Consider the following 24,260-nt stretch of genomic DNA (forward strand, 5'->3'; position numbering starts at 1 on the left):
GTACAGTGTTGCATATATCTATTGGATTCATCTTTCGGATTGTGATTTTCTTCACTTTTCCACATTCATTATTTTTGTTTAACAGCGCAGAACCACACAGTGCAATATATTCTACATTCCATTGGCCACGGGTTTACCCTATCTGTGTTTGTGGCAGTTCGTTCTTTTACCCACTTACAGTGATAGCGCGGGAGCACCACTTTATACTTCATGAACTACAACAGGGCTCAAAATTAAGGCCTGAGCCACTAGCTAGGCCTTAAAAGTTACTCGCCAACAGTTACAAACGCCCCCCCCCCCATCCTCTACCCTGAGCCACCCCTAAACACGCTCTTGTAAAATTATCTCATGAAAATTACACTGTTAAATGTTTTATACAGAATTAAGTTCCAAAAATAACTAACGACAGCCTTAACAATATTAACACAATGCATATCAGTGCAGCCCATCAGTGCCCATCTAGTGCAGCATATCATTGTCAATCTGCGCTGCATATTAGTGCCCATAATTACAGCATATCATTTCCCATCAATGCAGCTTACCATTGCCCATAAGTGCAGCAGGGAGGATTCAGGAGGATTTGGTGGCCATATTACACAGAGCGGGGACCTGCTGAGATACATCTTGTATATGAATAGCCACGCTGTCAAACGAAGTCCTGCCTTCTGGACTTGCATTGGACCAGTATGCTGTCTATTAGAGTGGCTGGTGCAGGAGGCGGGACTTCGTTTTACAGCGTGGCTATTCATATGCTAGATGCGTTTCAGCATCCGGCCTCCAGATCCTCCTGACAGTTTCCTGGCTGATCGCTTCTGCCAGAAGCGGTGCAGCCTTTTTTACAGGACATCAGAGCGGTCTGGAGGCAGGGAGTCCCACGGGTTACCTGGCTATTTAAGTCAAGATTATGATAGGTCTGAATCCAGAAATGCTTGGAAGCCAAGCCAAGTATACTGTAGCTGCTGACTTAAGACACTTACCAGCTCATGGATCCAGAGCTGGTCTTTACTTTTCTCAAAGGGTAACTCCACTTAAAAAATGGCAAATAAAGAAAAATATAGCGTATACAATTGCGAAATATTGCAATTGAACGTCATTAAAAATTACCTTTCCTTTTTAATCTGCAGCCGCTGTAATTTTCTAAAATAATGCAATGGAATATGGCTATCTGGAGTTGTTCTGTACACAGAATGTGTACTCACCACCCCCAGAAACATTTCCTGCTTGTGTGATTGGCTCACCAAATTTCCTAGAAGTCTGCCTAAAGCCCCATACTAGATTTTCTGCAGATTTTTGTCTACAGATTTAACAAAATCATGTAGAGCAAGGGCCTGCCTGATTGCATACAAATTAAAACTCTTAAGGTTTGACCTCATATTATTTGGTTTTGGTAATCTGAAGACAAAAATCTGAAGAAAATCTAATAGTGTGTATGGGGTCTAAGATACAAGTCAGATTTCAGGCATCCCCTGCAACAAAAATGTAATTTTTGGTAGCAACATGTCTAAAGGGATGCAGGCCCAGCAGCTTTCCTCAGAGCTCTGTCAGTCAGCTGTGCATCTGCAATTATGAAACCACTTCCATTAAACCCACTCAGAACAGAGGAACACACAGGGATTTCTTCAGAATAACAAAAAAGGTAGGAATCTGCAACAAAGGTTGTTATAATCCTTGCAATATACATAGATCACCCAGGGGGAATGTTTTTCTCTCAACAAAAGTGGAGGTACGCTTTAAGCTTTTTTTTTCCCCCTGGTGATCCTGCCAGTAATCCGGTCATTTAACCCTGATAGGTGTAGTGTATCTAAATCTACTAGTCCATCTAATACTCCCCTTCCTCTACACTGACAATCATGCTGTCCAAAAGGTGCCCCTTCATCCAGAGTCGAAGCATTCTAATACTAGGTGTGTTACTGGCCAGGTCACCAGGTGAAAATAGAGGGGGGGAGGGGGGGATGCCTAAAAAATAAACCACAGCAACCACATCTAATGACTGGTTAGTTGCAATGTTAACGTTTGGTTAAATACCGCTTTAACCTTTGACATTAAGACAATATGAGGGAAGATCCCAGACAGGAAGTAATCTCTAAAGAAGGTGGATATGAGAGTTCACTAAAAAATAAAATGGAGAAAGGTTAGGAATAGAAGGATAGCAACCCTCAATCCTTAAAGTGATTGTAAAAGGATTGTTTTTTTATTTTTTTTTAAACATCTCATACTTGCCTCCACTGTGCAGCTCGTCTTGCACAGAGTGACCCCGAACATACTCTTCTGGGGTCCCTTGTGGCTACTTCCCACATCAGATAACCCCCTAGGAGTTAACTTGCGGGCACACTCCCGAGTCCAGCATTTGTGCCCATAGACACTCCATGCAGGAGACACCCTGCAGTCAGGCCACTCCACACCATCCACTTAGAGCCCAGCCATATCAGGACCCAGGCAGGACTGAGCTGTTGGTGGCAGCAGGGGACCTGTATGAGTTTTCTGTGCCCCAGGGCATAAGAAGGAGGAGAGCAGCACCCATTTATTGACAGGGGGCGGAAGTTCATTCGCTCGACCACTCACCCTCTGCTGTGCGGCAATTAAATATAATAGCCCTTCATCATAGCCACACAGAAGGGGGTGAGGTACGGGGGAGAAAAGCTCTGCCCTCTGTCAATGAGTGGCAGCTGCTCTCTTCCTTCTGACCCGGGGCACAGCAAACACATGGATGCAAAAGCCTGGTAAACTGAGGTGCTCGGGGAGGAGCTCTGTGCAGTGATCCACTCACTATAGCATTTCTATAAGAGTCTCTGTGCAGTCAAACCTCTCTAATGATCTGTAAATACAGATCATTAGCAAAGAGGTTTGACTGCACAGAAACAATTTGTTAAAACCCCATCAGTGAGTGGCAACAATATCACCCAGCCCCCATCACTGGGCCCTGAAAAAATTGGCCGCACAATACCAGTCCCTGGCACCAAAAAGGTTGGGGTCTGCTGCTGGAGCAAACAATATAACTTGTACATGTCATACATTTTATAAAATTCATGCTTAAACACACATTTACGAACATGTGTAGTAACTATCAACATACCAGATCCTTGGCCAATAACATATATCGTCTCCCCTCGTCCTTCATCCATTCGCTCACGTAGCTGGTGTAAAAGGCTGTCATACTGCTCTGCACTGGGGCTTACCAAGACATGCTAGGATAGGAAAAAAAAAAAAAAAAAAAAATTTAATAAAATAAAATGACAGGACATTGTGATAGGTACGCCCTGAAACTGGCTTATTGAAAACTAGACTGCGATTTTTGTATATATATTTGGTTATATTATTCTGAGGGATGACATTTCGTCATTTTGGAATAGTCTGCACTCTTAACCTTTATCGCTGCCAGGCTCTGCACTTCACTTTTAAACTCAGTTGGACGGAGCATATTATGCCTTTTCTTCAATTGCTTTTTTCCCCTAACAGCTTATAGAGTTTCTAAAGGACTCCCCCAACCATATTTTCTGAAAGCACACGACCTGTAGGATTAAAAAAAAACAAAACAAAAAAATACAAAAACCAACACACACACACGATTTTTAAGGCCCTGCAATATTTGCGCAAAAGTTTACCAAAACAATATTTTAGCTAAAAATAAACTAAAATCGTTAGTAGATAGAAATAGCAAGTTTTACAAATTTCCTACTCAATATAAAAGCTTAACCTTTATTAAAGCGGCGTTCCATCCAAAAATTGAACTTTTAAGTGATGGCGACCACCTGACATGGACACATTTGGCATCTTTTTTTTTTTGGGGGGGGGGGGGGGGGGGATACCCAGTTTTTACAGGCACCCAGCTCACACTTCCTCCCTGGGCTCTGCAAGGAAGTTCACCTCTCCCCCCTCTTTTTTTTTTTTTTTTTTTGAGGTTTTCAGTTTTTCACTCACAGCTTTTCAGAGTTTGTAAAAGACACCCCCACCCAAACCATATTTTCTGAAAGCACATAACCAGTAGAATATAAAATAGATGGTGCTACTGATTTTTAAGGCCCCTGCGATATTTGCGCAAATGTTTATCAAAGCAATATTTTTGCTAAAAATACAATAAGATCATTAGCAGATGCAGGCATAGCAAAACTTACAAACATTCCTGCTAAATATAAAAGCTAAGGGAGGAGCCGGGTGTTGTCACTTCCGGTCGCGGCCCAGACCAGAAGTTCATTTGTGAAGCTGTATGCAGCGATTTTAAACTAAGTTACTATGTGTGTTTTATTAATTTTTTATTGGATTACTACACCATGGAGCCCCCATCCTTTCATTACATGTAATTGAGGAACCGTGAAATTGATCCTTATATTGGTGCTTTCTTGGATACCTCTGGAAATCAATTGAGTGCTGGGCATCCTGTCTGGTTTAAAATGATCAATTTTTACTATGTACAAAGAACGTTGCTATTTTCTGTGAAAACACTGACTAAAAAAAAAAAAAAACAACGAATTCTTTGTTAAGTGGGTAATATTTCATTTTGTGCATTTTTTTTTTTTTTTTTATTATCAAAACTGCAGGATTTGAGGGAGGGGGTGTTCTATGTGTCTGTGCAATTGTACAGAAACGTACAACAAAATAAGACTATTCATTGCCAATTCAACTGATGAGGTCCAAAAATCAATGGAGCACATTTTTTTACATTTCATATGAATATTTAACCACTTAACAACTGGGCACTTAAACCCCCTCGTGACCAGACCAAATTTTCAGCTTTCAGTGCTCTCACACTTTGAATGATAATTACTCAGTCATGTAATACTGTACCCAAATGAATTTTTTGTCCTTTTTTCATACAAATGGAGCTTAATCACCTCTGGGTTTATTTTGTGCACGATAAATGAAAAAAAGACCGAAAATTTTGAAAAAAAAAAAAAAAAAAAAAAAAGCGCATTTTTCTTAGTTCCTGTGATAAAATTTAGCAAATTGCTAATTTTTCTTTATAAATGTTGGCCACAATTTATACTGCTACATAGCTTTGGTAAAAATAACCCAAATTAGTGGATATTATTTGGTCTGTATGAAAGTTAGAGTCTCCAAGTTGTGGTGCAAATCATAAAAAAATTGATCACACCTGATGTACTGGCGGCCTATCTCATTTCTTACGACCTGAACAAGCCAGGAAAGTACAAATACCCCCCAAATGACCCCTTTTTTGAAAGTAGACATTCCAAGGCATTTAGTAAGATGCATGGTGAGGTTTTTGATGTTGTCATTTTTCCCACAATTCTTTGCAAAATGAACTTTTTTTTCCCCCCCAAAATTGTCATTTTAATAGGTTATTTCTCTCACATGGCATGTGTATACCACAAATGACACCCCAAAATACATTCTTCTACTCCTCCTAAGTATGGCGATACCACATGTGTGGGACTTTTTCACAGCCTAGCCACACAGAGAGGCCCAACATGCAGGGAGCACCATCAAGTGTTCTAGGAGCATAAATGACACAAACTTGTTGACTACCTATTACACTTTTGAAGGCCCCGGAGCACCAGGTCAATGGAAACGCCCACAAAATGACCCCATTTTGGAAAGCTAACACCCCAACGTATAATCTATGGAGGCATAGTGAGTCTTTTGAATGGTTCATTTTTTTCCCAGAAGTTTTTGGAAATTTTTTTTTTTACACAAAGCTGTCCACTTATAAGATATTTCCAACTTATAGCATGAACATAGCAAAAATGACATCCAAAAATACATTCTGCTACTCCTCCTGAGTATGGTGATACCACATGTGAGACTTTTACACAGCCTAGCCACATACAAGGAACATCGTCAGGTGTTCTAGAGACACATTAGCATGCACATACCAAGATTACACCCCAAAATACATTCTGCTGAGCAAAGGGTTAAAAAATAAAATAAATAAATAGAAAAAAAAAAAAAAAAAAAGAAAAAAGGGATTACCTGTGGTTTTAATAGCACAGTTGTCCACAGGAGGATAGCACTAGTTCAGGCAGCAGGCAGCGACTTGGTCAGCAAAAGCAAACGCAATTGTCCAGGCAACAGGCAGGAACAATGTCCATAGTCAGTACAGGCAGCAGGCAGGGATACTGTCCATATACAGCCCTGGGTCAGTGCAGGCACAGATTGTCAGCAGTGCCAAAATATTGATCCTGGTAGTAGGCAGGAACATGGTCCATCCATGTGGTGTGGTCAGTTCATGCGACAGGCAGAGGCATGACGACATAGGTCCTACAGGCAGCAGTAGGGCCTCGTTCAGGACAGAATGGGGACAGGGGTAGAGGCTTCTCCCACCCAAATCTCTTTGAAGCCTCCGAGTCTCCAGACCCTAATCTAGGAATGAGAAAACAAAAAAAAAAAAAAAAGTTTTCTTCATCCAGAAAAACAATTCTGGAGCCCCTCACATGTGAGACTGTCCAGTGGCAGGGTACAAGATCAGTCCAAGAGGCAGGCAAAAAAAGGATGGTCAAACAGTCCAGGGCCAGTTCCAGATCAGGCAGAGGTATGAACAGAATTGGTAGGCAGAAGCATGGTCGAATAACAAGCCAGGGTCAGTTACAGAGCAAGTAGAGGCATAAGGGGTGTGAAGGTAAATGGCAGGAAGTGAGGGTTAGGTTTACCATACTTCACTAATAATTTAATGAAGTATGGTAACAGTACAGAAACTGTCTACTATGCAGAGGCCTGGTTGGAAAGGACATTGGGGACAATAAAAAGTGGTGTCTCTTCTCGCTCCTCCTTTGGTGCACACCCGTCATTTTTTCTGCCGTTTTTGGCCTGTTGGTCTTGGAGGGATTTTTTCGGGAAAGTGGCGTTCGGAGAGTCTGCTAATCACATCGGATTGAATGGTTTCTGGTGGGCCATTCGGGAATACAAGGGCAGTGATGATTTCCTCCTGGTAGCCAAGGAAGGATTTGGGGCTTGCAGTGGATTTGTGATAAATAATGTAGCTGTTGTATATGGCCAAATTAAACAAATTGAAACTTTTTTATACCACTGGTATGTTCGTCTCGTGGCAAGGTAGGGTTCGAGCATCTGGTCGTTGAAGTCGACACCCCCCATGAACATGTTGTATTCGTGGATACATGTTAGCTTTTGGATTCGGCCATTCCTCCTGGTGATCTCCACGACTGTATTATTGTGGATTGATGAAAACACGTAGACATCCCTTCTGTCCCTCCACTTCACAGCCAGAATTTCCTCATTCCGTAAACTCGCCATCTCCCCTCTTCTTAGCTTCTTGTTGACGAGGCTTTGAGGAAAGCCCTTGTGGTTTTTCCTTATGGTGCCACATGCTGGAGTGTTCTTTCTGTGAAGGATGCAGAACAGGGGCAAACTAGTGTAAAAATTGTCCACATACAAATGGTAGCCTTTCTCCAGGAGTGGGTTTAGGAGTTCCCAAACGACTTTCCCACTCGATTCAATGTATTCTGGGCAATTGGGGGGGGGGGGGGGGGGGGGGGGGGTGTAGCTGGGTGTCCTTCCCTTCGTATACCATGAAGGCATAGGTATACCCTGTAGCTCTTAACCCCATAGCGGGCCTTTTGGTGGAAATAAATTGTTTTATGCCCAGTCTGCCAGTAAATTTGACAAGGGACTCATCCACGCATATGTGTTGGTCTGGGGTAAACAACTGGGGGAAGATATCAGAAAAATATTTTAGTAGTGGCCGAATTTATAAAGCTTGTCAAAATTTGGGTCATTTCGGGGAGGGCACTGGGTATTATCATTGTAGTGTAGGAATCTCATAATCATGAGATATCTGGTCCTGGGCATTACTGAGGAAAAGATGGTCATGTGGTGGATGGGGAGGGTAGACCAATAGGAACGTAATACATTTTTTTGGTTAGTCCCATACAGAATGTGAGGCTCAAAAAAATTTTAAACTCCTCCACTGTTAGGGCTCTCCACTCGTAGGGACGGGCATAATAGGACGTTGGGTTACTTGCTATAAATTGTTGGGCATATAGGTTGCACTGGGCCACAATTGATGGCAAGCATGTCCTCAGTAAAAATAAGTTTGAAAAAATCTATTGGTGAAAAATGTTCTGTGTCCACCTGGACTCCTGGCTGGGCAGTGAAAGGGGGGAATGTTAACTTCTCCTGAATTAGGAGGAAGCCATAGAGGTTCTGAAGGGAATAGGGATGGCTGGCATGGCACCTAACCCTTTGGGACTGAGGTGACACCCCACTGGTATGTGGCCTTTGCCGAGGTACTGCGGTGCTGGTGGATGGCACTGCCTCCTCACCAGTACGCCTTCGTCTGGCGGGCGGACTCTCATCCTCCAACTCTGAGGCGGTCAGTGTACCACTGCTTAGGACAGGCTCGTAGTCCACGTCAGACTCAGAATCTGAATATGAGGAGGAATCAGAAGCAGAGAGCTCCCCGTTGCTCGGCCGCAAGAATATTGTATGCCTCCTCGGCTGAAAATAATCTGTGACATCGTTAGGGATGACAAATGGCACTGATGACATGTGACATTGGCAGATTGCACTGGTGACAGATGGCACTGTTACGCGACACTGATGTGGTAGGTGGCACTAATGTGGCAGGTGACAGACAGGTGGCACTGACGACACTGGCACTGATACGTGGCACTAATGACATGTGGCACTGACAGGTGGCACTGTGACACTAACAGTAATGAGCACTGTGGCACTGTATGGGCCCCTTATGTGTGTTTTTACAAAACGGCTGGCACTCACGATTTAGCACAGATCCTCCCTCTCCTCACATCGCAGAAGTAAACAGATGGACGTCCAGGGACGCCCTCCCGTCAATTGGAGTCCGCGCTGTAGCCGTCTTTCGGCTATATCGCAGACGCCTAGTTGTTAAAGTGTTACTAAACCCACACCAGTAAAAATCAGTCTGTATATGCAGTTAAAGCATGCTGGGTATACTCACTTTGGAAGCTAAAGGGTTAATCTTCTGCATGGTGAAAAAAGTCTGTTTGATCCTGTCTTCTCTGGTAGTCCCCAAACCATCTCCTGATAGAACTGAGCCTTGGGGGCAAGCTGCACATGCTCAGTTTGGTGTGTATTGCTAGAGAGTTTGTTTTTTTCTTGGGAGAGTGCATATGATCAGCACAGGGCCAATCAGCACTGTCCAGACAGAGGATCAGCGGTCCTGCAAACCTCATAGGACAATCAGGGGAGAATGAAACTCCACCTACAAGCTTTAACCAGACACTGATAGAAGTCACAAGACTGCTTTAACTGATGAGAAAGGTATCTAGCAGTTTATATTTACTAAAACTATTGCATTTCCTGGGTCCTGGTTTAGTAACACTTTAACAAATTATATGCTGCAGTCCCATTGAACACGATTCTCAAAATATTCGACAGGCATGTTTACTTCTACGGCAAACACGCTACCAAATCCCATGCATGTACTAGGCAGTATGCAGAAAGACTGAAAGAGGAGCTCCAGTATCCCCTCCAAAGAATCTGTAGCGTGCTACTTTAAAATAAAAACACCTACCTGCCCCTGGATCCAGTACTGTCCTCACCTGAGCGGATTATTCAATCGGCTCCGGGTCCAGGCGCCAGCATCTTAACTAAGGGAAACTGGCTTCCAGCTGTGCATGTGTATGGTCCTACAGTCTTCTGGGACCTGGGGAGGAGGAGGGAGGAGAGAGAATCCCCATTTGGGTGAAGTGCTGCTTTAAGTGACCTAAAGCCACAATAGTAATCCTATAAAAGGTCTTTTTACATGCATTATTTTTGTTTTTGCGATGTGTGTCGCTCTTTGTGAGGCAAAACAACAGGTGAACCTGTTGACTTTGAATGGGCTGTCTATGGGCGTGAAGAATTTCAGGTAAGGATATTTTTACATAGTTAACCGCTAGCTGACCAGCCGCCGCAGTTATACTGCGGCAGGTTGCGCAAATCGCCGCAGGTATAAGTCAGCTCTTTTAGATATTGCAGGTGCGCCCACAGCGTTTCCCCGGAACCGATACGCGTCCCGGGTGGGCACGATGTCCGTCGGGCACCCGCGATCGCTCGTGATAGAACGAGATATAGATAGATATATTCTGTCAGGGGAGAGGAGACAGATCGTGTGTTCCTACTAAGTAGGAACAATGATCTGTCTCCTCCTCTAGTCACTCCCATCCCCCCCACAGTTAGAACACAGTGAGGTTACACATTGAACCCTTTGAAAGCCCCCTAGTGTTAACCCCTTCCCTGCCAGTGACATTTATACAATAATCAGTGGCTCTTTTTAGCTCTGATTGCTGTATAAATGTCAATGGTCCCAAAAAAAAAAAGCATCAAGTGTCCGATCTGTCAACCGCAATGTCACAGTCCCGATAAAAAAAAAAAAAAAAAAAAACCACACACACATTCAGGTTTACATCCACTTTAAAGAATTTGTGATATCTACCTTAGTTTTCCCATATGAGAATTTTTTCACCATTACTTTCATACATTTCTGTGTCTGTTATATTAGAATCAGTTGGGCTATCACTCTTAGTCATTTGGGTGTGTTAGCTGCCTTAGTTTTTACACCATCACTCTCTTGGATTAATATTCTTATTTTTTCTACACCACTTTATCAGCGCTGAATCCTTATTTTATTTTAACTTATTTGAGTTTAGTATTGGACTTTTTGGTGCTGGCAGCTTTTCTATACCTTTTAGGGGGAGGGAGAGAGAGAGAGAGAGAGAGAGAGAGAGAGAGAGAGAGAGAGGAGAGAGAGAGAGAGAGAGAGAGAGAGAGAGAGAGAGAGAGAGAGAGAGAGAGAGAGAGAGAGAGAGAGAGAGAGAGAGAGAGAGAGAGAGAGAGAGAGAGAGAGAGAGAGAGAGAGAGAGAGAGAGAGAGAGAGAGAGAGAGAGAGAACGTTGTGCATGTCTTGATGCTCACAGCCGAGCTTGGAAGCATGCCTGCATGTGTGTCTCCATAGCAAGCAGCTTGCTGGGGGGGGGCACACAGAACAGGAAGAGCAGAGAGCATTGACTGAGGATTCCAGAAGAGGAATGGGGCTGTTCTGTGCAATGGCAAGTATAGCACCATTTTTCTTTTAAGAAAAAAAAAAAAAAAAAAGTTAGAGACCGTTTCTAGTGCTAAAACACCAGAAAACCACCTCCGTGTGAAAGCAGCCTTAACTTCAGTCCCGGAAGATTTCCCCCCCTTCCTGACCAGAGAATTTTTTACAATTTGGCACTGTGTCGCTTTAACTGACAATTGCGCGGTCATGCAATGCTGTACCCAAACAAAATTTGTGTCTTTTTTTCCCCCACAAAGAGCTTTTTGGTGGTATCTGATCACTTCTGTGGTTTTAATTTTATGGCTATAAACAGAAAAAAAAAAAAAAAAACGCAACTAATTTTGAAAGAATAATATTTACTTTTTGCTATAATATCCCAAAATTTTTTTTTCAAAACACAAAATTTCTTCATCAGTTTAGGTCAATATGTATATTTTTTTTTTTTTTTTTTTTTTTTTAGCAAAAATAAAAACAAAACAACGCAATAAGTATATATTAATTGGCTTGCGCAAAAGTTATAGCGTCTACAAACTATGGGAAAGATTTATGGCATTTGTTTACTAGTAATGGCGGTGATCTGCGATTTTTAGCAGTATTGCGACAGACAGATCGGACACTTGACAGATATTTGGGACCAGTTACATTTATACAGCGATCAGTGCTATAAATATGCACAGATTACTGTGTAAATGTCACTGGTAGGGAAGGGGTTAAATGTGTGATCCCTAGATGTATTCTAACTGTATGGGGATAGGACTGACTGGGGGAGGAGACAAATCGTTTGATCCTACTAAGTAGGAACAACGTTGTGTCTCCTCACCCCTGACAGAACAGGGATTTGTGCGCACACGCATTTAACTGACCTCTCCCTTAATCTAATGCTTATGCTCTGTTCTGCTCATGGAATCTTTGATGATAGCATCCGGGTAAGGTCAAAAGAGACTATGTCCATGAGAGGTCAAACAAAATAAGGTGCTCTGGACATGGCATTAACTTTCCCATATCCCAAGAAGTCTACACTGCGCATCTGTGAAGACCACAACCCCATACATGACAAAATTTGGATGCCTGAACCAAGCAATCACACCTGAAGCATAAAGCTCCAGACAACAGAACCAACTATTCACACAAGAAGGGACCTACCCTAGACGTAGAATGATCCTTTTCGGGGATATCATACTACCAAACGGACACAAGAAAGGAATCTGAAAGCCTGACCAGTGAGAAAAAAAAAAAAAAAAGTGTTAGCATGCCCTCTACATACTAGTAGTACTCCTGTAAGATGGGAAACTGGAAACCCACAGTGGGTATAAGCCGACTAAAATTGCAATCAAAAGGGTACAATCCCAGCTACCCTTAAGCCTTGTACACACAAATCGGATTTTCCTGAAGGGAATTGTGCGTTTACAGACTGTTGGCCTAAAATCCGACTGTTTGTACGCTCCATTGGACAACTGTCAGACTGGACAAATGTTGGATGGCAGGATTATAAATTTTCCGCACAACGGTCTGTTGTCGGATTTTCTTATCGTGCGTACACAAGTTCGTCATACAAAAGTCCAAACACGCATGCTCAGAAGCAAGGACGACCCAGAAACGGTCAGTCTTGTAAACTAGCGCTCGTAATGGAGAGTTAACATTCGTGTCGCGGCAAATTAAGAAATCTCGAAAAGCAGCGCGCATTCTCCTCTTCTTTAATGAGATAATAATGAAGCTGCTTTGCTGGTGATACTGATGGAATTCTGCCAAACGTATTTTAAAAGGCTTTTATTTTCTAGTGGTATCAAGAATAATATTATGGGGTTTTTTTGGGCAAGTTACCACAACACCATTATTCGTAGTTTTTAAGAACAAAGATACAACTATGTTGGTGTCCCTTGTTAATTTTACATTGTATTTTTTAAAATGTAACTGCCTACTCCCAAACTGTCATTTGAAATAAAAACACATAGCCAACTATTATTCTACACACATTTTTTATTGTGCAATAAAAGAAAAGAAAAAAAAAGTGCATTCTATGCATCCAAAAAAATATACCAAAACAAATAATTAACCAAAAAATAAAATGAAAGCCTCATGCATGTGTCCTTGCATGTGTTCTTAATATAGGGGGTCAACAATGCCAAGAGTTGGTGAAAGCAGGGAGTCCATCATCCGGAGACAATTCCAAAAGACTGGATTATTCTCCTGGAGCTCCCGCAGCAAAGGTATATTACATAATTGGTCACGATTAATAAAGTAACTAATTTTTGGTCCAAGAAACCCTCCTCCTCCCGTTCCTAGACTTGGGTCAAAGCAATAACTCCAAGGCCAATAATAAACACATCATCTCCTCCGATTCCACAACATGGCTGGTTGACGAACGGCCGTTCAGAAACAAACTGAAAAGTGAGAATCAACACTCCCCAAACTTCTACTAAACACGAAATTAGCAGAAGGAGCACAAAGGGTGGTGCCTGACAATTGAACTTTCTCTTGTTCGGCTCGTAGTACGTCACTACGTTCGCGTTTGTTGGCCGACAATTGTGTACCGTTTGTATGCAAGACAAAATCGAGGCACACGCCTTCGGACAAAAGTCAGAGGTTTGGTCTACGGAAAATCCGATCGTGTGTACGAGGCTTTAGGGTGGACACACCGGTAACTCTTTAAAATGGATACAGGCACCTCTCCAATACTCCTTAGAATGAGTACAGCCTCCTTTCAAATTGGTTCACTCAGGATGGTATAAATGGAAGAAAGATCCCAGATAGTATAATACCGTATGATACCATATGAACTGATATTTATTAGAATAGCATAAAAGGGAATACACTCACTTAAATAAAAACGCTCAGATAACACTCCACATACCACGAGCTTGTCTGCTTGCGTCGCTTCCGGTTTGCGCCTATTGCTCCAATCCCGACGCATATCATCACATCGCGTGACTTCATCAGGGGGTAACAGGCAATACTTGATGTCCTTAAATAGTGTGGTGAAATTAGTAAAGTGGCAGCCATTTTCCTGTAGTTTGCTACTGAAATACAGTACGTCGGCCATTTTGCTGTGGTCCCTCATAGACTAATGCTATTGCGGACATTTTCTCGTGGTCTACACGTAAGTAAAACCATAGTGGCCATTAAAAAGGGGTCACAGCATTAATCTAAAAAAGATAGATAGATAGATATCCGCACTCAGTAAAATTAAGGGTTGCAGCCCCCCGTTAGGTTCCCAAGGGAACTTACATAAAATAAAAGGAAAAAACGGGGTACGTGGCACTCCCTATTATATCAAGCGGTGTAGACAGGGTTAAAAATGAGTAACCTCCCACCAGTGGAGGCAAAAATACCTATGCTGTTGGAGCTAGGTTTATGGAAAATGTGTCTCCATACATGATGGATATAAAAGTGTAATGTGACACAAAACCGTGCCAAGTAAAAAGCAAGAGAGTGCCTGTGTGCACATATAAACAGATATGTATATTCCGTCAAACAAGAAAGTGAAAAAATAAGTAATATTATAGCCATATCTAGTAGGGGTGCAACGGATCGTCATCGATCCGTGGAGGTTGATCCGATCCGCGGAGGTTGATCCGTACGGAACACCTGCGATCCACGGAGCGCTCTGTGGGCTCGGCCATAGGAAAGGCCGCAGCTTCGGCCTAGCTCCGGAGCGGTGGCCATCTTGGTACACCCGGCGGCCGTTTAGCACATGATCGCTCCGTCAAATGACGGAGCGATCACTTGTAACAAACCGGCGTCATGTCATGACGCCGGTTCCTCTCTCCCCTCTGTGTACTGATCTGTACAGTGGAGAGGAGAGATCGGATGGCAGCAGTGCCAATACTCTGCAATGCCCTGCAATACCCTGCTGCAATGCCCTGACAATACTCTGCCACACCCTGCCAATAGGGAGATTGTGGATATTACAGTGGGGGAGATTTTTTTTTTTGTTGATCTGAACCGTGACTCCTAATCCGAGGAACGATCCGAACCATGAGTTTTTTGATCCGTTGCACCCCTAATATCTAGTAAACCAAAATTGTGAACTAACATACATATATATTGAAGGTGCTATCCCGTGCAGATTATGAGTGAAAAAGCAAAAATGATATAAACCTAAAAAAAAAAAAAAAAAAAAAAAAAAAAAGGTAAAAATAAATATAAAGTCCCAGATAAGATGTATCACGGGAGTATATTCCAGGATAACCGGTTATAATCCTTTCAAGTGACTTCGGAGCTCAGCAGATAGGGTGACTGAAGATGCTCCACCCCGTTGTGTCCCCACTCACCAAATGTTGTCACCCCTGCAGAGGTAATAGGTGTGAATGTGTGGTCCTGGATTGGCTCCCTCCCAAGCTCTCCCAGATTTCCGTCTGTAGGTCTATCAGGATCCTCCAGCTATCTCCACAAGTAAGGATTCACAATGGTCAGCACCTTCCCAGAATAACACTCCCAGTGCTCAGAAATGGGTCCTCATAAGAAGAGGGGGGGGGGGGGGGGAAGAAAAAAAAAAAAAAGGGGGGTGGGGGAGGGTTCTCTCATAGTATAGTACTTAAAAATATATATTTAATTGTGGTGAATAAAAACAATGGCTTCCCATCCAAAAATGTGGGAAAGCCCAGAAGAACAAAAAAAAAAAAAAACACCACAGTGCGGTAAGGGAAGCCGGAACGCAGCTTGCGTTCCACATGCACTCCAGGCTCTCTGGTAGCGTACCGGAAATGATGTAAAAGCGTAGCCCCGCCTTACGCGTTTAATCATTGGACTCTCTCTCTCTCTCCCTCGTTTTTTGACCACCCAAGTTCGGGGGTGGTTCTTTGGAGTGTAGCATATAAGTCACCCGGCCCCCAAATGCGGAAACCTGGGACAGCGCTTAGAAAAAAAAAAATGACTGGGGCTCCATCACACCTTGCCGATCTCAAGTCTATCCCCCTTACGATCCTGCATATGCATGGTCATCCTCAGGGGAAGAAAAAAAAAAAAAAAAAAAAACACACAAATGCCCCAAGTGTGCGTTCTCATAGCAACATTGCACCCCCTCAATCTCCGCGCCTTCCATGAATTGCAGCAATAACCCCCGTTAGACGCAACGTTATTTCCATGAATCTTCCAGGACAGCTACTTGATATGATTGGCTCCGCATCCAACAGGAAACACAAATCGGACACAATTTAAAAGACCCCTCCCTTGCCTCTGACCCTCAGTTGTTGGAAGAGCAAGTAAACCTCCACCAAAAGTGTAACAGGCAGAGGAATAACTGAATCTTGCTAAAAACACCACCACCAGGTTAAATAAGGAGACCAGTGAATAAAGAATAGGGTGGGACTAGAGACTCTGTCCTTGAAAATTTGTGGAAATACCATTACTGGTAAGTCTAACAGGGGTTCCTCCCCCCTTCATCTTCCAGGACAGCTACTGGAGGATAAGCAAGATTCTATACCTTAGGGAGGGACGACAGCCTGAAGTACTTTCCTTCCAAAAGGAGAGATCCTGGCTGGAGAGCATCTGGACTCTATAATGCATGAGATGACTAGACAGCAGTTTTGGATATTTCTTCTCACGATGCTCCCGCTTTTTCTGCCCATGATGCGGACAGGTCTAGTAGAATGAGCTCTAACTCTGGTAGGAAGGGGTCTGACCTGACAACATGTAAGCTTCAGAAATAGCTTTCCTAATCCATCTGGAAATGGAACCCCTGGAAGCTTTGTTCCTTTCTTGGGACCACTGAATGAAATCAGGAGTTGGGAGGATTTCCTAAACTCACTAGACACCTTTAAATAAAAGTAGAAGGCATCGCTTCACATCCAAAAAAAAAAAAAAAAAAAACAATCTTTTCTCCTCCGAATTCTTGGGGGAGGAACAAAAACTAGGAAGAAATACCTTCTGGGATCTGTGAAAATTGGACGAGACTTTAGGTACAATCACTACCCTGTCTAAAATTCTCAAGAAAGAGTTTTTACAAGAGAGGGACTCCAAGTCAGAAATCCTTCCCCCTGATGTTATGGACAAAAGAAAAGGTAACCCTCTCAGGTTCGTGGGGCTGCCGGAGAGGTCGGAGGGCTCGGAACCCCCCCACGTTCCTGGAAAACCTCCTCATCACCAACTTTGGCAGGGCGGCCTTTTCTACGTTTGTGGTGGAACGTGCGCATCGGCTTGCTGCAAGACCTCAACCATCTGGAGCCCCCCCGCGCACCTTCATAGCGAAGCTGCTGAATTACCGGGACACCATCCTTCGCCTTACCCGCGAGAAGGGCAACATTCCCTTTGTCAACTCGCACACTGCAGTGTTCCCGGACTTCTCCCCTGAAGTTAAGAAGAGGGCACAGTTCTCTGAAGCCAAACGACAGCTGCAAAACCATCACCTGGCCTACGTCATGTTGTTCCCAGCAAGCCTCCGCGCAATCCGGGATGGCAAGGTTCACTTTTTTTGAGGACCCCTCCATGGTCATCCTGTGGCTGGAGAGACAGGATGCAGCCACCCCAGCACCATCCTAACATTCCAGTCACATCCTCCCACAGATAAGACTTGCTGGTCTGGATATCCGGGAGGCTTGATCCCGAAATCCCCCTCTGAACCATTAGTTGGCTTTGGCCTGTTCCCCCCTTTGTGAACATACACATGGCACTCTGGGAACCGTCCGAGTTACCCGGACCTCTTTCTCCCAGCCCTAAGCAGGCACGCCGCCATTTTCACCCCAGTTCCCCCAACATGCAATGCCCCTCTAATGCATCCATTCAGGCACTCTCGAACAATGTACCTGCACTCCCTTAGCATCCATACACCACCTAGCACCATTGTGCACTGATAACTTTTGTTCGCCCCCAGAGACAGGAGAGAATGCATCTGGACTTCATTCTCTGTGCATTCTCCCCCCCTGCCCATCAACACAGATGCACCTTGCTGCCCCACTAAGTTCTGTTTCCCTGGCCAGCAGCAACCCTCACGGCTGTGGAGGGTTGCCACAAGTTTGACATGCCGCACTGGTCCAGAGCTGGCAAAGTTATGTTTTTGCTGCGTTTCTTTTTTTTTCCCCCCATTGTACAATCTGACATGCCTTACACCGCAATACAAGTATTGTTGTCTGCCACTGTATTCCTATGGTTGCTTCCTCACCTTCTTGGCGCCCTGCTGGTTCGTCACGGATGCTATGCTGCCCTCTATGACCCACCTGCAGGGCACCATCATACACCGGGACCCTTGTTTCATTATATGCTGCTGTATACAAAAATTATATCATGTGTGGAGGTGGACACGGGCCGCCACTTGCTCCGACTGTACTCCCAATCAGTATCACTACAACTATGGAGTCCCTTAAGATAGTTACCTGGAATGTGTAGGGACTGAGCCAAACCTAAACGGTTAGCCGTCCTCTTCCACCTCAAAACCATGCAAGCAGATGTCTCTGTTCTCGTAGAGACTCATATAATGGGTCAAATGCAGATGGCACTCAAACCCTGGATTGGGTGGGTCTACCAGGCCCCGTACACTAACAACTCTAGAGGCGTTGCCATTCTCATTGCCAAGTTGGTACAGTTCCAACTCCGCAGCCTACAGTCAGATCGGCAGGGCCGGTTCCTCTTCCGTCACACCACCTTCAGTGGCCTTGAGGTCCTACTCTTAGCATTTTACATTCCCCCCCACCATTTCAAATTGCTGCCCTGAGGGAGGGAGTGACATTCATGACCCAGCACCCCACGGTGCCTGCCATATGGATGGGGGACTTTAATATGATCATCAACCCTCTCCTTGACAGACTCCATCCGTCCACCCCAGCACCAACCCAGCCCACTCCTACTAGGTTCCTCTTGGAATTCGCCATGACAGATACCTGGAGACAAAAGCACCCTAACACAACCGCCTATTTCTGCTTCACTCCCTCACAAGCCGCAATGATCCCGGACCTCCTCAATGTGGGATTCTGTGTCAGGGTCCTCTCAGACCACTCACCATATCGGGCTACCCTTCGCCTGCCCTCCACCCGCATCTGGAGGCTGAACCCGTTTTGGCTTACTGTCCTCACGGACTCACGGAGAGAGTATCCAACGAGAGTGGACCCACTACTTCTAATCCAACGCGGGGTCAGCCTCAGTGGGGATAGTGTGGGAGGCTTTCTAACTACATGCCCGCTTGATCCTCTCCACACGCATAAACGGACACAAGGCCTCCTCTAGGCTTATCCTACAGCAAGCCGAGGAAAGTTTGACTAAGCTCTCTAGAGCAGGTTTTCCTGGCAGACCAATCGACCTCCAACTCTGTCCAGCTACGCCTACACTCTAGAGCAGGGGTCTCAAACTGGCGGCCCTCCAGCTGTTGAAAACTACAAGTCCCATCATGCCTCTGCCTGTGGGAGTCATGCTTGTAACTGTCAGCCTTGCAATGCCTCATGGGAATTGTAGTTTGGCAACAGCTGGAGGGCCGCAAGTTTGAGACCCCTGCTCTAGAGTAACAGACAGACAATCTAAAACTTTGAAAAAGCTAAACAAGGCATATTCTTCAGCAAACAAAAAGACCTTTGAACATGGCGAGCGCGCCAGTAAACTTCTGGTATACATGGCCCATCTACATCATAGCCTAGCTCCGTTTGGAAGCTGGAATCATACTCACAGACCCCACACGAGTTTAGACGATTCTACTCCGACCTACACACCTCAAAGAACAGCCGCCCCCCGAACGATTTACATCTACTCCTGCAGAGCATCGACTTCCCTTCCCTCACTGACTCCCAAATAGAGCTCCTAGAAGCACCTATAACTGCGGAATGCATAGCGGAGGCAATAACGAGCCTACAGACATCCAAAGCCCCCGGTTCCGACGGCCTCCCCCTGGCATTCTACTCCCAATTCCAAGAAATCCTCCTCCCCAATTTGCAAGCACTTTACTCCCATATCTATGAGACTGACACACTCCCATGCACCATGGGTGAAGCCCTTATTGTCCTCATCCCGAAACCAGGAAAAGACCCCCTCTACCCTGAATCATATCGCCCCATTTCTCTCCTACAACTAGATGTCAAAATACTGGCCAAGATTCTCGCCCTAAGACTCAAAGTGGTACTCAGCCTCATACACGCCAACCAAACTGGATTCATGCCCAATAAAAACACTGCATTTAATCACCAGAGGCTCTTTAAGAATCTCCAGGCTACTCATGACAACGTTGGCTCCAGGGTGGTGGTTAGCCTGGATGCTGCCAAGGTAGAATGGAGCTACCTGTGGGAATCTCTTTGCAGATTCGGCTTCGGCCCCAGATTTATCAAATGGCTCCAGCTCCTTTACCAGGCTCCCACCCCCGGATCAAGGTCAATGGTAAAATATCAGAACCCTTTCCCCTATCCCGGGGTACCCGCCATGGATGTCCCATATCCCCCCATGCTATATGCACTGGCTGTTGAACCCCTGGCCATTGCCATTAGGGCACACCCTGACATTAGGGGCCTCCGCATGGGACGAATGACTGAAGTCCTCAGTCTCTATGCGGAGGCTATGCTCCTGTATTTGGAGGACGCCGCCCCCTCACTGACAGCGGCCCTTCATTTGATTCAACAGTTTGGCACTTTCTCGGGGCTGCAGATCAACTGGTCCAAATCCCAAATTCTTCCTATAGACGTCACGGCTGCTCAGGTGGCTCTCCCCCTAGTGAGGACAAACAAGCTCAAGTACCTAGGCGTGCAGTGCTCACAATCTCTTAAAAGATTATATGCACCTCAATCTAGAACCCCTGCATGATCTCCTCAAAAGCAAAACCCAAGTTTGAACCAGACTCCTTCTTTGAGTCATGGGTTGCATTAACTTAGTTAAGATGATCCTCCTCCCCAAGCCCCACTTTACATCCCAGCCCGCGTTTTTAAATGCATGGAGTCTATACTTAACACGTTTGTGTGGGGCCCCTCTAGACAAAACTGTTGTGGCAGACCCTACAACGCTCTGTCCACCTGGGAGGCATGGCCCTTCCTGACATTGCGTTATACTACAGAGCCTTCCAGCTGTCCCACTTCTACTACTTCAACCACCAAAACAAGCTTACTCCACCATGGTATGCATGGTCGGTCGCCAACGTAGTGGCCCACCCTTTCGATACTTTTCTGTAATCATCGGGGCCCCCCCCTGCCTTGGCGACAGACATATGTTGACACACCACTGCAAAATATGGCAACTGGCGCTGGTCACTACTGAAGCTCCCCCCCCCCCTCCATGCCCACACACCACTCTGGGACAACCGCCAACTGCCTGAACTGATGACTATCCCTGACCACAATATATGGGTTGCTAAGGGCATCATATACCTTTCCTAGGTTATATCAGATGGCACGGTGAAATCATTTCAGGCCCTCAATGACGAGTTTGCCCTCCCTAATCATATGCTCTTCCGCTATCTCCAGGTTCGGCATTCCCTTCAATCCCTCAGCTAGTCTTCCCCCCCCCCCCCCCCCATGAACAGAGACAGGGCAGCAACCTGAACCCTAAAAGGTGCTGACAGAAAGCCCCTTTTCTGTAAGAGATCCAGTATACAAGGGATGGAAAAGGAGTCAATACCCGTTTTCTTCTGCCAGGAAACAAAAAAAAAATAAATAAGTGTTTTCCAAACTTTCCCATAAATCTTTCTAATGGCTAACCTACGGCTGTTTAGAAGTCTCAATAACTTTAACTGAACACCCTTTTAGTTGTAGAAGTCGCCGCTCAGCCTCCAGGTTGTCAAATGGCAAGTCTGAGGGTTTGGATGAGTACTGGCCTTTGATGGAGAAGGTTCCCCAGCTCCGAAAGTGCTCTCAGTGAGAACAAACTCCTCCTGGGCCGCCAAGAAGCAACTTCTGCTTATTCCTGAAAAATCTTCAAAATTACCAGGGGCAACAGAGGGAATGGAGGGAAGGCGTAGGCCAGAGTGAAATCCCACAGAAAAGAGCGCATCGGTCTCCAAAGACCCCGCCTCTTTCCATTGAGAAGAAAGCTGGAAGCTTCCTGTTGAACGTGGATGCAAAACGATCCACACTTTAATATGATCTCCTGGAAGGTTTATTGGTTCAGTTCCCCAATTGCTGCAGCAGATACTTACTCTGCTCCGATAGTCTGCCAAAACATTTGCAGTCCCACTGATGTGAACTGCCCTGACCGCAGAAACATTGTCCTTTTCCCAGGTAAGAATCTGCTGGCTCAACAACAGAAGCCTGTCCAAGCAAGCGCCCTCCTGCTTGTTGAGGTATTCCACGGTTGTGGCATTGTCTAATAAAAAAAAAAAAAAAAAAAAAAAAAAAAAAAGTCCCTTGCATTGACTCTTGCCTCTAGAGCTACAAAGCCTTCCCCACAGCTAAAAGTTCTCTTAAGTTTGACGACTGGGCTGCCTCTTCTGGCAACAAGAAGCCCAGAGCCTGAAAGTCCTCTGAATGAGCTCCCCACCCCCCACAGGCTGGCATCTGTGGTAATTTTTTTTGGGGGGGGGGGGGGGGGGGGGGATGCTGTGCCCAAGTCTTCCCTTTCTTCAGATGTTCCGGCTGCTCACACCAGGATAGATTGAGAGAATCTTCTCCTGGAAATTTAAAAAACTGATTCAAGGACTCTTTCCAGTGATCCCAATGATGCAAAAGAAACACCTGAAGGGGCCTGGAACGCAATTGGGCCCATGGGACCCCTGGAATTTCCGCAGTCATTAAGCCCAATAACTGCATAATTTGACGCAGGGGTGGCTGCGGGACTAACCTGAAACTCTGCACGGGGAGAAGGATCTTTGCCAGCTTTCCCCTGGAATAAAAATCTTCTGGGCGACCGAGTTTATCGGGAGAGGGAAAGATGACTTCTCCAGATTGCCCTTCCAGCCCAACTTCTGAAGGGTCTGGAAAATCAACTGTAAATCTTGCAAAAGGTTCTTCCACCTAGGCGAAGATCAAAAAATCATCCAGATGATACGGAACGATTGAGATCTTCTGCATTTGAAAATAGACCATGTCCTCGGCCACGATTTTCATGAAAATTCTCAGGGCTACAGAGAGAGACCAAAAGGAAGGGCTCTGAACTGTCAATGTCGTGGATCTTTCTCCATGAGGATCGCAAACCTCAGGAATTTTTGATGATTCTGGTAGATTGGGATATGAAGGTACTGTAAGCGTCCTGAAGATCCAGAGTTACCATGAACACTTCTGGAATTAACAGATTTCTGACTGAGTAAAATACTTTCCATCTGGAATCATCTGTAAACTAAGAACCTGTTCAGGATGCTTAGATCGATCACAATCTGAAAGCTGCCAGAAGCTTTCTTCACAAGAAAAACCTGAGAACCCTTGAAATTACCTGTTCCGATTCCCAGAGAGAGATGAGACCTCTGTCCATTCTTTGGTGAAATGGGTCAACCTTCCTCCTACCCCCGACCTGGCGTCACTGGGCATTCTTAGTAGGGGCTCCATTTCTTTTTGGTCTGTTAACCACCAGTATTTAAATTAGCTCTGTTCTGGAAGCTACCTATTCTTCCGAGAAAACAGGAACCGTTTATATACTTCTCTGAGGAACAAGCCAAGACCTCCTCTAAGGTGGAACCGAATAAGAGCTTGCCCTCAATAGGAATCCAGCACTAGGGGTGCAACAGATCTTCAGCGACCCGTGATCTAAACGGTTCACCCTGTTCGGATCGGCACGCATGTGCTCCGCGGAGCACGCCGCTGCCTCGGGCTTAGGAAAGGCCGCGGCGTCGGCCTAGCTCCGGAGCGGTGGCCATCTTGGTACACCAGGCGGCGGCAGCGGTGCGCGCTGATGTCATCAGTTCACCCCTTAAGCCCTCATCATGGATCTGATCTGGCTGGCTTGGGCGGCCGGCTTCTATTCTGTATGAGCCGGTAAACACTAAAACACTACAATGCTAGTCATCTAATAGTCTTCCTTCCCAATTTCTATACTATACTGTTACTGTATATACAGTGGGGGAGTCTGGGGATATTATTATAGTGGGGGGGGGGGAGATGTGGCTATTACAGTGGGGACTATATGGTGGTGGAATTTTCACAGGTTTTTGTAAATTCAATGAATTGCATTTTGCACATTTATCCAAACTGACTTTTAGCTTAGCCATATATTTTTCTAATTATTTTTAATATTTTTGGTGTTCTTGTCAATTCAGGTGTTTACATTTACATCATTTAAATCCCCTGTATGGGAGCATTTTGGCTTCCCTGTCAAATATGATGATAAAGGAGAGGTTAGTGGATAAAACCGTGACTGTGTGTAGGCACTGTGGCACAAGAAAGCCATATGACACTGGAAACACATAAACATGGCCACGCATTTGAAGCGACATCACCCCGGTGTTTCACTGACGGGAGTGAAAACG

The 24,260-nt window shown here is 45.0% G+C and overlaps 1 protein-coding gene across 1 annotated transcript in view; it reads right to left on the reverse strand.

The window, feature by feature from the left end:
• Nucleotides 1–24,260, reverse strand: part of GTPBP1 (GTP binding protein 1) — a 126,295-nt gene that overhangs the window by 89,314 nt on the left and 12,721 nt on the right. Inside the window, exon 2 of the mRNA XM_073592522.1 lies at nt 3,074–3,185. Within this exon, the coding sequence (XP_073448623.1) occupies nt 3,074–3,185 (112 nt within the window). The remainder of the gene's footprint in view (nt 1–3,073; nt 3,186–24,260) is intronic.

Source organism: Aquarana catesbeiana, linkage group LG07 (genome assembly GCF_042186555.1).
Source record: "Aquarana catesbeiana isolate 2022-GZ linkage group LG07, ASM4218655v1, whole genome shotgun sequence".
NCBI lineage: Eukaryota > Metazoa > Chordata > Amphibia > Anura > Ranidae > Aquarana > Aquarana catesbeiana.